Genomic DNA, 17598 nt, shown 5'->3' with positions numbered 1-17598 from the left:
ATCAGGACCCCCACTCAGTGGACAGTCAGCTGGAGATTCTCTCCCTCTTCCTCTATCCCCCCCTTGCTTGTTCTCTCTAAAATAAATAAATCTTTAAAAAAAGAGAGAGAAAAGGACCCAAATAAATAAAATCACAAATTTGAGAGGAGAAATAACTACCAACACCACAGAAATACAAATAACTATAAGAGAATATTATGAAAAACTATATGCCAACAAATTGCACAACCTGGAAGAAACAGATAAACTCCTAGAAACACAAATTGCCAAAGCTGAAATAGAAAGAAATACAAAATTTGAACAGAGCAATAACAAGCACTAATTTAAAGGGATACATGTACCCTGATGTTTATAGCAGCATTACAACAATAGCAAATTTAGAAAACAAGCGTCCATCAATTGATGAATGGGTCAAGAAGATGTGGGGTATGTTGTGTGTATGTGTATAAAATGGAATATTAGCTATAAAAAAGAATAAAATCTTGCTGTTTGCAATGACATGGATGGAGCTACAGAGTATTATGTTAAGCAAAATAAGTAAAAGAAAAACAAAAATCATATGATTTCACTCACATGTGGAATTTAAGAAACAAATGAGCAAAGGGATAAAGAGAGAGGTAGGCAAAGCAATAAACAGACTCTTAATTATAGATAACAAACTGATGGTTACCAGAAGGGAGGTGGGTGGGGAGATGGGTTTAATAGGTAATGGGGATTAAGGAATACACCTTTTGTAATGAGCACTGAGTGATGTAAGAAAGTGCTGAATCACTATATTGTGCTCCTGAAACTAATATTGCACTGTATGTTAACTAACTGGAATTTAAAACTTAAAATGAAAACTTAAAAAAATGAAAACAATTTCTGGTTCTAAAAACTGACCAAAAGCAAATAATAAATTGAGACACATTTATGAAAGAAAAAAAAATTACAGTTAAGTACTTGAAATAAAAGCTGTATAGCTGGAAGATACATCTTTTTAAAAAAAAAAGATTTATTTATTTTTAGAGAAAGAAAACATGAGCATGAAATGCAAGGGGGGGGGAAGCAGGGGAGAGGGGGAGAGAGAGAGAGAGAGAGAAAGAGAGAGAGAGAGGATCTCAAGCAGACTCCATGCTGAGTGTGGAGCCCTATGCTGCTGGGTTCCATCTCACAACCCTGAGATCATGATCTGATACAGAACCAAGAGTTGAATGTTTAACTGACTGCATCACCAAGGAGCCCCTTTAAAATACATTTTTATATTTGATCAAGGTAATTCCATAAAAAATCTTCTTTATTATTTTTTAAGAAGTCTTCAAAAAATTTATTTTCTTGTTTTTGTAAGTTGTAATGTATACAGATATAGCAGTGTGGAAAAACTATAAATCGACTTACCAGTAACTCAGGACTGCCTTGAGACATAAAAGAACGAGACTGATTTTTAGGGACAATGGCCTTTATCAGTGGAACACCATCACTAATTCCCTATAAAATAAAAGACAAAGGCTTAGTGGCTGGTTCTGCTTATCTTTATTAAGTTATTGCAAACTTCTATTTCTTTGAATGTGAATGAACCCTATAATATAGCATTGTACTCTACCAAAATATTTCATTTAATCAAAGTATAGAAAAGGAGAAGAATCACTATGGTGTACATTTGAAACTAATGTAACAGTATGTGTCAAATATACTTTTAAAAAAAGTTAAGAAAATGTTAGGTTAAAAAATGTAGGAAAAGAACTGTATCATGTTTGGGTGGCATACTTGAAATTCCTAAAACCCATCATTTTCTTGTATTCTACTACTCTGCAGTAAAACAGAAATGCAGATTCCAAGCGGTGTCAACCACTTAAAATAGCCATGATTTAGGATCTTTCCTTTTCCCACGCCATACTGACACGAATATAAATTAGAAAATATAGACCACATAAGAGTATATTGTTCAAGTAAGTCAAATACAACAACTGGTTATATTTTTATAGAATTTCCTTTTGAGTTTCCTTTTGCAGATCTATTCCATTAACTGATGCAATCCTGGAATGCTAAAATGACAGGACCAGAAAATACAGTCCTCAGAAAATACCTTCATTATCTTATTACAACATGAAAGAGAAGAGTGATTTGAACTAAGTTTTTTGATGTAACAATATGTTCATAAATTATACCTAACATTTATTAGGTAAATTATAACCTAACATTATTGGGCTATTTGCCAGGTTCTAAGATCCTTATATGAATTAAATAATGTATTATAAACCATATAAAGTTAGTGCCTATCTTTTCACTCTGTGAATCAAGAGAAGAACAACCTACATTTGAACAAGCATAAATGAACATGGTGTTTGAAGAAATTCATTTATTAGGCCCTTGCTTTTACTGCTACTTCTGTTTTCTTCACCATTTTACCTAAGAAGAGATAACCTACAGAAAGGCTTTCTCTCTTCATATGAATGAGTGGGTAAGTATCTTCTCTTATGATGATGAAAAAGGATCAACACATTATTAATAGTACCCAAGGTATCTATTGTGTTCTTTATCCTGCTCCAAATACTCATCCTGGGGTAGCTACCCTGTGTCATGATGAAAAAAAATTCCTATGATACTGAACCTAAGAAACACATTATAATGATGCTCTAATGCAGAAATTGGCAAAGTTGGCCTGTGGTACAAAGTCCAGCCTACCACCTATTTTAGAGGCTGTGGGTAAGCTAAGAATGGATTTTATATTTTAAATGGTTATATTTTAAGTGGTTATATATGCATCTATATAACATTTGTAATTCTGCCTTTTGACTACAAAGTCCAAAATATTTACTATCTAGCCCTTTAAGACAAATTTATCAACATCTATTGTATTGCATGAGAGTTACTGCTTGTTCCACACATTTCCAAATTATTCACTTTTTTTTTTTAAAGATTTTATTTATTTATTCATGAGAGACACAGAGAAGCAGAGACACAGGCAGAGGGAGAAGAAGGCACCCCACAGGGAGGCTCTATGTGGGACTCGATCCCTGTACCCGGGATCATGCCCTGGGCCAAAGGCAGATGCTCAATCGCTGAGCCACCCAGGCGTCCCTCCAAATTATTCTTAATAACTTTTTATCATCACTTTTTCTTCTTGACAAGAATATTATCTGTCTTAACCAAATTCATTGATATAAATGCATTTCATATTCACCTTCTGAACCAAATTAATTCAATATGTAAACATTTGAATTTAAAGTACTCTTTCAATTATAGCATTAACTATCTTGTTTTACTTGATTATTCTTTCTGATATTAGCAATTAACAATCTGACTTATTGAGCAGTATCTTATAAATGAGCAGACACTATAATTACGAGTTATTTTAACTCCCTCCACATATCATTTTAGCTGTCATAAAAAGCAATTTAAATCAAATAATTTATTCTTCCTTATCAGGAAAATGTGAAACAGAAGAAATCCAAGAGAAATAGTTGACTACCACTCAGCCAGCAAGCAAAATCTTCCAACACGATTGTTTCAAAAATCTAAGCATATTATTGAAACGTTGTCTACTATTTTGGATTAAATATTATGACCCCCCACCCCGCACTTTAGAGAATAAAAGGAACACAGATAGGTGTATAGAATACACAATGCTTTGATATTACCAAATTGGATATTACCTCTATAAAAAATGACTTGAGTTCAGAGAGGTGTTGAAATAGGTTTAAGGTTGAAGTGTCCGTTTTGGTCTGCCTTTGCACTGCTTCTTCTGCTGACAATCTAGGAGGATGTGGTTCCTTCAAATAAATTTTAAGAAAAAATAATTCTATAACTATATTAAGACATCTCTCACTGTATTCCTTCATACATACTGGGCTCTAGATACAATGGATTACATACCATGCAACTGTTGACAATTCTAGGCCATTGCTCAGATTACTCCCTCAGCAGTTCTTACCCCTATTCATTTCTAGAGAAACCCTACTTCTACTTTAAAGTTTTTCTTACTGACATCTGTCTTGAATTTCTAAGCCAGGATTAATTACTCTTTTATTATTTTCACCAGCACATTGCTTTGTTTAGTAATTTTTAGTACTTATTTCTCTCTATTGTAGTACGTAGTTGTTTGTGGTCCATCTTGTCCAACGAGGCAATGAGTATCCTTTTTATTTAAGATTTTTTTTTAAAGTAATCTCTACACCAGTGTAGGACTTGAACTCACACCCCTGAATCAAGAGTTGTACACTCCACTGACTGACCTAGCCAGGCACCCGCACCGTTAGGCAAAAAGTATCTTAAAATCAGAAAACAAGTCCTATTCATTTTTGAATTTTCAATACCTAGGATAGTATATTAAGTATGATAGAGGCTTAATAAATATTTGGTAAAATTAAATGAATCATTCAAAAGTCAAAATTTATACAGGTGAATCCTTATTTCCTGAAATAAGATCAAATGTCAATACTATCAGAATCAAATTATAAATATTGCTGCATTTGTTTTCAAATAAATTTTTCCCTAACTTTAAAAGTGTCAGCAACATAGAATAGTGTTACCTTTACAAATAACAATAGCAAATCAAATTAACATGCAAAAGGCATAATTAAAATGCAAAACAGAATTCCATCTAAAGAAGATTTTTCTACCTCCATCACAAATTAGATTACAGAATATATGACAGCCATAGTACTTCAATATTTAGCTTTCAATCCATGTAAGTATTACTCACTTTATTTTTAATCAAAGTCTCACTGGGAATTAAGATGGCAGAGGGGTAGGGGGACCCTAGATTTGTCTCCTCCCTCAATACAACTACACAGTTATTATATCATTCAGCTAGATAGGTATCATATCATTCTGAGCAACCAAGAAATCAAGTGGAGGTCTGAGAAAACAAACGGTACAAGTCCACAAGTAGAAAAGCAACCATTGTTTGGAAGGTAGTAGGTGCAGAGACTTGAATCCAGTGTGATAGAACTGAGGATACAGTGGTGGGAAAGGAGCCTGCTTAAGGAGGCTACTGCAAAGTATTCTAAGCAGCTGAATGCAAAATCAGAAAGTACAGAAGACTGCTACAGCAGGGGATGTTCCTGGCTTAAATTAAAGGTGTTCAGGTGGTGAAGTAGGACAGAATCCCAGGTGTGACGGCGTGGCCTGAGGATCCCTGGGGTCACAAGAAGAATGAGTGGTGCCTAAGTGCAGCACAGCTCCCAGGTATAGGAGTGCAGAAGCCAGCAGACAACAGCAAGTCTAAGTGCCGGCTTTCTGCTCTATGTTGCTATAAACTGAGCCACTGCATTACCAAGTGACTGCTTTCCTGGGACAGGTCCCATAAAAGGCACAAGGATGGCAAGACCATCCTGGGAGGGATCAGCACAGATTCTGGCTGTGGGAGTCCCTAAACTTTGGAGTTTTGAAACTCAATCACGTGCCTGAGATAAAGAAGGCTGGGCGTAAGGAGGGTGAACACAGAGATTTCTGATAACAAAGGGAGAGACAAAAATGATAGATTGCTTTCTGTGAGGCCTTACTGAAGAATAGGAAGGTATAATTTTCAATTCTGCGGCTAGAGAGCAGGGCACCACCATATTCTTCCTGCTCAATCACGGTGAGTCTTCAGGGAGCAAAAGAGCGCCACCCAGTGGAGCCTGGAGTCACTTACACCAAAACCTGCTCCCCTGTGCAATAGAGGCTCATTTGTACTAGGACAAGCCCACCCAAGAATCAGAACAAGGGGGCCACTCTCTCAGAACACCAGCACAAACAACTTGCTTGCACCAAGTCTACTGATCAAAGACGACTGAAGAACTTCAGCTGTAGGGGAAAACAGTACCTAGCATTCTTTGTATTTTTATTCTTTAGTCCTTATTATTTTTTCAGTAATTTTATTTTTTCCAGTTACTTAAATTCTTTTTAAATTTTTATTTTAGTATTCTATACATATGTTTTATCTCTACTTCCCTTTCATTATATTTATGTATACATATTTTTTTTCGTATACATATATTTTTTTTGTTTTGCTTTGCTTTATTTTGGTACATAGTTTCTTTAAATAAGCAGACTAAAACTAAAACACACCCAGGATTTAGTTTTTTTCTGTTCTTTCTGTTGTCGTTGTTATTGTTGTTTTTTTTCTTCCTTCCTTTCTTTTCTGGACAAAATGACAAGACAGAGAAATTCACTCCAAAAGAAAGAAAAAGAAGTCATACTCACAACCAGGTATATTCACTATAGGTATAAGATAGATATATGAACTAGAATTTAAAACAACAATTTTAAAGATACTAACTGGACTTGAAAAAAGCATAGAAGACACAAGAGAATCCCTTACTATAGTATAATGATAAAAGAACTAAAATGTAGTCAGGCCAAAATTAATGTGATAGCTGAGATACAGACCCAAGTGGATGCCATATAAACAACAGGAGGATTCCTGGGTGGCTCAGCGGTTTAGTGCCTGCCTTTAGCCCAGGGAGTGATCTGAAGTCCCAGGATCAAGTCCAGCAATGGGCTCCCTGCATGGAGCCTGCTTCTCTCTCTCTCTCTCTCTCTCTCTCTTTTGCTCTGTCTCTCATGAATAAATGAAAAAATCTTAAAAAAAAAACCAAGAATGACAGAGCAGAAGAGAGAATCAATGATACAGAATATAAAATTATAGAAAATAATGAAGCTGAAAAGAAGAGGGAAAGAAAACTATTAGATAACAAAGGTAGACTTAGGGAACTCAGTGATTCCAAAAAAATAAAATAATATCTGTATTATAGAAATTCCAGAAGAAGAATGGAAAAAAAGGGACAGAAGGTTTATTTGAACAAATTAGAGCTGAGAACTTCCCTAATCTGAAGAAGGAAACAGGCATTCAAATTCAAGAGGCACAGAAATCACAAAAATACATCAACATCATGATATATTATAGTGAAACTTACAAATTACAACAATAAAGAAAAAATCCTGAAAGCAGCTCAGAACAAGAGGCCCTTAACCTATAAGGGTAGACACATTAAGGCTCGCAACAGACCTTTCCAGAGACCTGGCCTGTGAGAAAGGACTGGTCTGATATATTCAACAAGCCAAAGAGGAAAAATATGCAGCCAAGAATACTTTATCCAGCATTGCTGTCATTCAGAATAGAAGGAGAGATAGAGTTTGCAAGACAAACAAAAACTAATGGAATTTGTGAACACTAAACCAACTCAGATTAAATGGGGCTCTTTAAGCAGAAAGACCAAAAGTAACAAACACCAGAAAGGAATAGAGAAAATCTACAGGAACAGTGACTTTACAGGTAATGCAATGGCACTAAATTAATATCTTTTAATAGTGACTTGCTGTAAATGGGCTAAATGCTCTAATCAAAAGACAAAGGGTATCAGAATGGATAAAAAACAAGATCAATCAATATGGTGCTTAAGAGGCTCATTTCAGATCCAAAAACACCTCCAGATTGAAAATGAAGGGGTGGAAAACCACTTGTCATGCTAATGGACAGCAAAAGAAAGCTGGGGTAACCATCCTATGTCAGACAAATTAGATTTTAAACCAAAGACTGTAATAAGAAGTGAAGAAGGACACTATATCATAATAAAGGAGTCTATCCAACAAGAAGATCTAACATGTATAAATAGCTATGCCCCTAACATGGGAGCAGCCAAATACATAAATCAATTAATAACAAACTTATAGGAAATCACTGTCAATAATACAGTAACAGTAGGGAGTTTTAACACCCCCACTCACAGCAATGGACAGATCATCTAAGCAGAAGAGCAACAAGGAAACAAGGGTATGAATGTCATACTGGATCAGAGGGACTTCAGAGATACATACAGAGCATTCCATCCTTTTTTAAAAAAAACATTTTATTTATTTATTCATGAAAGACACAAAGAGAAGGGCAGGGACACAGGCAGAGGGAGAAGGGGGGAGCCTGATGTGGAACTCGATCCCAGGACCCCGGGACAATGACCTGAGCCGAAGGCAGATGCTCAACCACTGAGACACCCAGGTGTCCCCAGAGCATTCCAACCTAAAGCAGCAAAATACACATTCTTCTTAAGTGCACATAGAACATTCTCCAGAATAGATCACATACTGGCTCACAAATCAGGACTCCACTAGTACAAAAAAGACTGAGATCATACCATGCATATTTTCAGAACACAAAGCTATTAAGCTTGAAGTCAACCACAAGAAAAAATTTGGAAGGACTACAAATACAAATACAAATACAAATACAAATACAAATACAAATAGGTTAAAGAACATCCTATGAAAGAATGAATGGGTCCACCAGTAAATTAAAGAAGAATTTTAAAAACTCATGGAAACGAATGTGAAAACACAACACTTCAAAACCTTTGGGATACAGCAAAAGTGGTCCAGAGTAAAGAATATACCAAAATAGGCCTTCTTTAAGAAGCAAGAAAAGTCTCAAATACACAGCCTAACCTTACACATAGAGAAGATGGAAAAAGAAGAGCAAATAAAGCCTAAATCCAGCACAAGAAGAAAAATATAAAGATGAAAGCAGAAATCAATGATATAGAAATAAAAAAAAATTTGGTGAAACAGATCAATGGAACTAGAAGCCCGTTCTTTAAAAGAATTAATAAGATTGATAACCCTTAGCCAGCCTTATCAAAAAGAAAAGAAAAAGGACCCAAATAAAAAAAAAATCATGAATGAATTAGGAGAGATCACAACCAACATCAAAGAAATACAAACAATTATAAGAGAATATTATGAGTAACTATATATGCCAACAAATTAGGCAATCTGAGATTTGGATAAATTCCTAGGAACATACGAACTACCAAAACTGAAATAGGAGGAAATAGAAAGCATGAACTAGGGATGCCTGGCTGGCTTAGTGGTTGAGTGGCTGCTTTCAGCTTAGGGGTGATCCTGGAGACCTGGGATCAGGTCCCGCATCAGGCTCCCCTGCATGGAGCCTGCTTCTCCCTCTGCCTATGTCTCTGCCTTTCCTCTCTCTCTCTGTGTCTCTCATGAATAAATAAATAAAATCTGAAAGAAAGAAAGAAAGAAAGAAAGAAAGAAAGAAAGAAAGAAAGAAAGAAAGAAAGAAAGAAAGAAAGAGAAAGAAAAGGAAAGAAGAAAGAAAGAAAGGAAGAAAGAAAGAAGAAAGAAAGAAAGAAAGAAAGAAAGAAAAGAAAGAAAGAGAAAGAAAAGGAAGAAGAAAGAAAGAAAGAAAGAAGAAAGAGAAAGAAAGAAAGAAAGAAAGAAAGAAAAGAAAAGAAAAGAAAAGAAAAGAAAAGAAAAGAAAAGAAAAGAAAGAAGTAACCCCAAACCAGCAAGGAAATTGCAGCAGTAATCAATAATCTCCCAACAATCAAGGGCCAGATGACTTCCCAGGGGAATTCCATCAAACATTTAAAGAATTAATACCTATTCCTCTGAAGCTGTTTCAGAAAACACGACTGGAAGGAAAACTTCCAAACTATTTCTGTGAGGCCAGCATTATCTTGATCCCCAAACCAGACAAAGACCTCACCAAAAAGAATTATAGACCAATATCCCTGGTGAACATGGATGCAAAAATTCATGATACTAGCCAACAGAATCCAATAGTACATTAAAAGGATTATTCACAAAAAATAAAATTAAAAAAAAAATAAAAGGATTATTCACCATGACCAAGTGGGATTTATTCCTGGGCTACAACAGTGGTTCAACATTGGCACATCAGCCAATGTGATGCAGTACATTAATAAAAGAAAGGACAAGAACCATAGGTTTCTCTCAATAAATGCAGGAAAAGCATTTGACAAAGTACAGCACCCTTTCTTAAAACTCTTCACAGTGTAGGGGATAGAGAAAACAAATCTCAGTATCATAAAAGCCATGTACGAAAAACCTATAGTGAATATCATTCTCAATGGGGAAAAACTCAGCTTTTCCCCTAAGGTCAGGAACATGTCAGGGATGTCCACTCTCACCACTGTTGTTCAACATAGTACTAGAAGTCCTAGCCTCAGCAACCAGACAACAAAAAGAAATAAAAGGCATCTGAATCAGCAAAGTAGTCAAACTTGCACTCTTCGCTGAGGACAAACTCATTCTTCCACTGTATATGGAAAACCCAAAGACTACCTCAAAATTGCTAGAACACCTACAGGATTTCAGCAAAGTAGCAAGATGTAAAATCAACATACAGAAGTCTGTTGCATTTCTATACACTAACAATGAGACAAAAAAAAAAAAAAGAGAGAAATTAAGACGTCGATGCCATTTATACCTGCACCAAAAACCATTGATACCTAGGAATTACCCAACCAAAGCAGCAAAGATCTGTACCGTGAAAATTATAGAACCCTCATGAAAGAAATTTAGGGAAACACAAAGAAATGGAAAAACATTCCATGCTCATGGATTGGAAGAACAAATATTGTTAAAATGTCTATGCTACCCCTTTAAAGCACTCTAGACGTTCAATGCAACAATCCCTACCAAAATGCCATCAGCATTTTTCAGAGCTGGAAAAAACAATTCTAAAATGTGTATGGAACCAGAAAAGACTCCGAATAGCTAAAGGAATGTTGAAAACCAAAGCTGGAGGCATCCCAAGTCTGGACTTCAAGTTCTATTACCAAGATGTAATCATCCAGACAGTATGGTACTGGCACAAAAATAAATACACAGATCAAGGGAACAGAATAGAGAACCCAGAAATGGACCCTCAACTCTATGGTCAACTAGTATCTGATGAAGCAGGAAAGAAAACCCAACGGAAAAAAGAAAGTCTCTTCAACAAATGGTGTTGGGTAAATTGGACAGCCACATGCAGAAGAATGAAACTGGATGATTTTCTTACACCATACACAAAAACAGACTCAAAATAGATGAACGACCTAAATGTGAGACAGGAATCCATCAAAAATCCTATAGGAGAACACAGGCAACAACCTCTTTAACCTCGGCCACACCAACTTCTTGCTGGACACGTCTCTAGAGCCAAGAGAAACAGGCAAAAACGAACTACTGGAACTTCATCAAGATAAAAAGGTTTTGCACAGCCAAGGAAACAGTCGAAAAAAAACAAAGACAACCGACAGAATGGAAGAAGATATTTGCAAATGACACATCAGATAAAGGGCTAGTATCCAAGATCTATCAAGAACTTATCAAACTCAACACCCAAAGAACAAATATTCCAATCAATAAATGGCCAAAAGATATGAACAGACCTTTCTCCAAAGGAGACGTACAAATGGCCAACAGATACATGAAAAAAGTGCTCAACGTCACTCAGTATCAGGGGAATTCAAATCAAAACCACAATGAGATACCACCTCACCCCAGTCAGAATGGCCAAAATTAACAAGTCAGGAAATGACAGATGTTGGTGAGGATGTGGAGAAAGAGGAACTCTCTTACACTGTTGGTGGGAATGGAAGATGGTGCAGTCCCTCTGGAAGACAGTATGGAGGTTCCTCAAAAAGTTGAAAACAGACCTATTCTATGACGCAGCGATTGTACTACTAGGTATTGACCGCAAAGACACAAATGTAGTGATCTGAAGGGGCACGTGCACCCCGATGTTTATAGCAGCAATGTCCACGATAACCAGACTACGGAAAGAGCCCAGATGTCCACTGACAGATGAATGGATAAAGAAGATGTGGTGTGCGCGCGCACACACACACACACACACACACACACAGAGGACTATTATTCAGCCATCAAAAAGAATGAAATTTTGCCATTTGTAAGAACATGGATGGAACTTTTTTTTTAAGATTTTATCTATTCATGAGAGACACAGAGAAAGAGAGAGAGGCAGAGATACAGGCAGAGAGAGAATGGATGGAACTTGGAGGTTGTTATGCAAAGTATATAAGTCAGAGAAAGACAAATATCTTATCGTTTCACTCAAATGTGGAATTTAAGAAACAAAACAGATGAACATAGGGGAAAGAAAGGGAAAAGAAAATAAAAACTGAGTGGGTGGCAAACCATAAGAGACTCTTAATCATAAACAAACTGAGGAATGCTGGTGGGGAGTTGGGGGGGAGGTGGGGTAACTGGGTGATGGGCATTAAAGGGCAATTGACATAATGAACACTGGGTGTATATGCAACAGAATTCGGTAAATTCTACCCCTGAAATTAATAATACACTGTACGTTAACTAAAATGAATTTAAAGAAAAAATTAAGGAAAAATCAATGGCTAATTTTTCTGTTATTTTTTATGGTGGTAAAAACTAATTAGCTCTACTTTCATGAAAAAAAGAAAAGTAAGCCAGTGCAAAAATATTATAGGATCTATTTCAAAGCTCAGGGAAGTTTTCTGTTACTTTTGCATTCCATCAGCAGACAGGGATAAAGCATTGATTTTAAATATGACTATTCTGTAAAAAAATAAATGTTGGAGGCTTCAAATAAAGTCTGCTAAGGAAAAGTAGCAATTATAAACCTTAGTCTGATAACTGAATTAAGAAAAGTACAACAGATTTATAAGCCAGAATTTAGATACAGTCTTGCTGTGTATCTCTTTTGCTCCACAGCTGTGGAGATTTCAATTCACAAATATCTACTGCACATATACTACATGCAAGAATGATATAAAATGATTAAAAAAAGGCTGCTTGCCTGTAATATATTTATAATAAAGAGACAAATGCACAAATATACAACTAGGGCAGAAAATGTCACAATTAGGATATAAGTAACAGCTTATAAAACATAGAAAGTGATCTAGTTCAATAAATGAGATTATAGCTATTAATTCAGAGGAGACAAGGCATGATAGAAATACTTCTGAATTAGATAGTCATGCATCCAAATCCTGGTTCCAGTCACATTTTAGTTGTTTAAACAAAATAAAGTGATTGGCTGAGTAAATATTAACTTCTCTGTGACTGAAGTTATTGATTGAATATCTGGATTTTGACCACAATATTTTGTTATTTCAAAAAATGAACAATCATTTAAACCTATTTACTTTTAAGTGACAGTATAATTTTTCTGAAATTCTAGATAATTCTGAGAGATACAGTTTTAAATCATTAAAATTCAGCAATGTAATCATATGTAATCAATAAAAATTTTTGGTAATCAATAGCTTTAATGATTTACCTTTAGCAGCTGACAAGGTGTTTGCCCAAAATTATTAATCATCCCCTCTAAAGCTTTTCTTTCTTTCTCATCTGTTAAGGCATCCAGATCCACAGCTCCTAAAACAAGGAGAAGCACTCAACTCACTATGGAGTGAAACAAATCAGCAAGCCACACAACTGATTAATATACTGGAGACTGAGTAGTATATTTTCAATAAAATACCATTCTTTTCTTAATTTTTGTAAGAATATTGTAAGAGAGGCTTTTTTTATTTTTTAAAAGATTTAATTTATTTATTTGATAGCCACAGAGTGCATTTGAACACAAGCAGGGGGAGGAACAGAGGGAGAAACACAAGTATACTCCATGCTGGTCATGGAGATCGACTCAGGGAAAATCCCATGAGTCTGAAACAAAATCAAGAGTCAGATGCTTAATTGACTGAGCCGCAAACTGCCTCACAGTAGAACTACTTATTTTCTTCATGATAATCAAACTGAAACAAGTATAATAATCACACAAAATGCTTCTATAAGTTACTGCTTATCTAACAAATACTGGGAAAGATGATATTCTGGTTAACTGATTATACCCAACTGTACTTGATATGGTTAGTAAGTACCCAAACTAGGTAAGTCTGATTTCAAAGTCTAAGCTCATAACCATCAAACATACTACCTCTCTATTATCAAATGAATATGGCAAAGCAAAAACAAGCTTGTCTATTTACCAAAAGGCATGTGGACTCTGTTCAAATTCATCCAACTTCACACTATTCACCATCTTTACTATTGAAGGATTAGAAAAGAAAAAAACTACTTCTTAAGGCTTCCAAAGCCTTCAAGAAATGTTCTTGATCCTGAGCTAAACATTAGAATGATGTCACCTTATTTTATCATTAGAAGAGTTTGTTATTTATAATACTTAAGATCTTTTAAAGTCTGTTAACAATTCAACACTGAATACTTATAACAGGACTGACTGAATAGGACACTTAGGGCTAGAAAGCAAAACCTTTTATGTCACCAATAACTGACATTTATAATTAGATTTGCATACATAACGTTTTTTTGTATCTATTTCACTCCTCCCTGTACCTACCTCCCCTCTGGCAACCACCAGTTTGTTTTCCGTATTTAAGAGTAGTCTTTCAGTCTCCTTTCTCCTTTGTTCATTTTTTTAAAAACTTATTTACATCATTCTTAAGTTCTAATTTATTTTTTTCTTTAAGTTTTATTTAAATTCCAGTTAGTTAACATACAGTGTAATATTAGTTTCAGGTGTACAACATAATAATTCATCAATTCCATACATCACCCATCCTCATCAGGGGAAGTGTACTCCTTAATTCCTATCATCTATTTAGCTCATCCTCTCCTCTCCTCTCCTCTGGTAACCATCAGTTTGTTCTCTATGGGTAAGAGCCTGTTTCCTGGTTTGTCTTTCTTTTTGCCCCTTTGCTCATTTGTTTTGTTTTGTTTCTTAAATTCCACATCTGAGTGAAATCATCTGGTATTTTTCTTTCTCTAACTTATTTCTCTTAGCATTATACCCCTTGTCCATCTATGTTGTTACAAATGGCAAGATCACATTCTTTTTTATGGCTGAGTAATGTTCCATGGTGAATGTGTGTGTGTGTGTATATATTATATATATATGTATATATATACATACATACATACAGATAGATAGATATAGAGAGAGGGGAGGAGGAGAGAGCGTGCACGCACATCTTTATCCATTCATCTATCAGTGGACACTGGTTGCCTCCATATGTTGGCTACTTATTACTGGATCATAGCATACTTCTACTTTTAATTTTCTGAAGAACCTCCATACTGTTTCTTGCAATGGCTGCACTAGTTTGCAATCCTAACAGTGCACAAGGGTTCTTTTTTCTCCATATCCCTGCTAACATTTGTTCTTAGGTTTTTTATTTTAGCTACTCTGACAGATTTAAGGTGATTTCTCACTGTACTTTTGATTTACATTTCCCTGATGATAAGTGATGCTGAGTATCTTTTCATGTGTCTGTTGGCCATCTGTATGTCTTCTTTGGAAAAATGTTCAGGTCCTCTGCCCATTTTTAAAATTGATTATTTGGGCAGCCCTGGTGGCGCAGCGGTTTAGCGCCACCTGCAGCCCAGGGCATGATCCTGGAGACCCTGGATCGAGTCCCACGTCAGGCTCTCTGCATGGAGCCTGCTTCTCCCTCTGCCTGTGTCTCTGCCTCTCTCTCTCTCTCTGTGTCTCTATGAATAAATAAATAAAATCTTAAAAAATAAATAAATAAATTAAATTAAATTAAATTAAATTGATTATTTGATTTTTGGCGTTGAGATGTATAAATTCTTTATATATTTTGCATATTAAATATATCACTTGCAAATATCTTCTCCATTGAGTATGTTGCCTTTTTGTTTTGTCGACGATTTCCTTCACTGTGCAAAGTGAAGATTTGCATACACACTTTTAACTATTACTTAAAAAAAAACACATCAATCTCTTAATATTTCAAATCGAAGAGATCATTAAAACTATTTCTAAATGTAGTCTTTCTCATGTCCAAAATACCGTATATGAACATCTATTAAATGATACTTTCTATCAACGGAATGCAAGATAAAAAGTTTATAGGCTTATACCTTCATAACTACAGTAATAGAAAACATTGAGTGCTTCCACTGCAGCTGGCCCCCTCTGTTTGTAGCCAAAAATCAGATCTATCCATTCATGAAGATGAGCAGAAACATACTCAGACTCCTAGAAAAAGAACAAATAATACAGAGATACCTTCCAACTACAATGTAAATATGGGTCCTTCAAAAAAGTAAGAGATAATTAAGCATTTCCAAACATAAATCTTACCACTGTAAATAAAATTATCTCAAAATCATGTTAAACATTTAATCAGTATCTACCACATATTTTATATATATTTTATCTAGCATAATGTAGAAATATTTATTAATATTTAATAATACGCACACACCTCTTAATGAATGGGCGAAGAAAATAACTCAAGTATTCTAATAGTCTAAATATCAGCAACAAAAAACTTAATGATGGCTATGGATATATCTTTGCTATGAAATTTCCATTGAAATAGCCATCTAGAACTTCAAAGAAACAAACAGTTGGGGTTGATTAAAGGTGGCTGAAAATCACTCCCTCCAATGTACCCAACCTAATACCCACTAAGAAAGTGGACTGTGTGGCAGAGGTTTAAAGGACCTCCTGGAGCCTGTTAATGATGGTTTGAAAGACAGTATGGAAATTGTTACTGGAGACAGAAGAAAAGGGGTCCATGTTTAGTTCCATCAAAGATAGAAAGAGTACCTAATCAACTCATGAATCTAGTGACAGATTTTTTTTTTGTTTAGTTTTAATTCCAGTTAGTTAATACACAGTGTAATATTAGATTCTGGTATACAACAGAATGATTCAACATTTCCGTACAATGGGAATGGGGAATGGGTTAAATAGGTAATGGGGATTAAGGAGTGCATTTGTTGTGATGAGCACCTGGATGTTGTTTGGGGATGGAGATTTCCATGGCAATTGGTTTTCTTTCTTTCTTTCTTTCTTTCTTTCTTTCTTTCTTTCTTTCTTTCTTTCTTTCTTTCTTTCTTAATTGGTTCCTTTAGCTGCCTATGATGAAGTGTGGAAGAGTAAGATGAATTTAAAAAAAGAACTATTCAGGTTTTAAATATAACTGAAAAAATATAAAGGAGCAGGTCTTGCTGAGTTCTAAATACAGTTATTCTCATTTCCAGGATACTAGAGAGCAAAGACTCTCTAAATGAGAAATGGTCAAAGTCAATGATTAAATCAGAATGTCATCAGTAAAATATGAAATACCCATGCAAGCACTTTTTTTTTAATATAAAAGAAAAAAAATGACTCAAAGCAGGAAGCTAAGAGCCAAAGGGTAAAACAAAATAGCCATGGAGAACTCTGGAATAGCACTGGGCCCTGATAAAGGAACTGAAACCATGTCTCTGCTAGAATTCTGAATTGTTTTAAACCAGTTGCTGCTAGGTACCTCTTGTTTTTGTCCCTTACCTTTTCAAATTAAATTCTATGCCCAAGGTAAGGCTCAAACTCATGACCCTGAGATCAAGAGTTGCATACTCTATGGACTGAGCTAGCCAGGCACCCTTTTTAATCTCTCTTTTGAATGAGAGAGATATACCTATTATAATTCTGTCTTTGTCACACCACTGTTGTTATGTGGGGACAGATAACCTTTTTCTCTACTCCACAGTCTTCAGATGCAAGAGCAGACAAACCTGAGTAGTTTTGTGCACACATGGATTTGATTTAGATGACTGACAAAATTCTGGACTTCAGACCTCATGCCTTAATGCCGGGATCAGCAAACTACTTATTGCTTGTGGGCCAAATTTTACTACCTCTAGATTTGTAGAGTAGTACAACAAAGCCATATCCATTTTCTTCTGCATTACAGTGGCAGAATTTTGACACAGACCTTAAAGCCAGCAAAAATATTTACTGATCCTTTATAGAAAAAGTTTGCAGATTCCTGACTTAAAGGTTGCTGA

The 17598-nt window shown here is 35.4% G+C and overlaps 1 protein-coding gene across 11 annotated transcripts in view; it reads right to left on the bottom strand.

The window, feature by feature from the left end:
• NBEAL1 (neurobeachin like 1) overlaps positions 1 to 17598 on the bottom strand; it is a 178525-nt gene that overhangs the window by 23339 nt on the left and 137588 nt on the right. For 10 of the 11 annotated variants that reach the window (XM_025441944.3, XM_049106659.1, XM_049106658.1 and 7 more), the window contains 4 exons: positions 15679 to 15796; positions 13052 to 13149; positions 3636 to 3752; positions 1378 to 1467 (listed from right to left, as the gene is read on the bottom strand). In XM_025441944.3, coding sequence (XP_025297729.3) covers positions 1378 to 1467; positions 3636 to 3752; positions 13052 to 13149; positions 15679 to 15796 — 423 coding nt within the window. Of the gene's footprint in view, positions 1 to 1377; positions 1468 to 3635; positions 3753 to 13051; positions 13150 to 15678; positions 15797 to 16558; positions 16685 to 17598 lie in introns of those variants that run through there. The other variant, XR_004812406.2, reaches the window with a different exon arrangement.

This window comes from Canis lupus, chromosome 37 (assembly GCF_003254725.2).
Source record: "Canis lupus dingo isolate Sandy chromosome 37, ASM325472v2, whole genome shotgun sequence".
Lineage (NCBI taxonomy): Eukaryota > Metazoa > Chordata > Mammalia > Carnivora > Canidae > Canis > Canis lupus.
The sequence above is the reverse complement of the archived record's forward strand: the minus strand, read 5'-3'. Positions and strand labels throughout refer to the sequence as shown.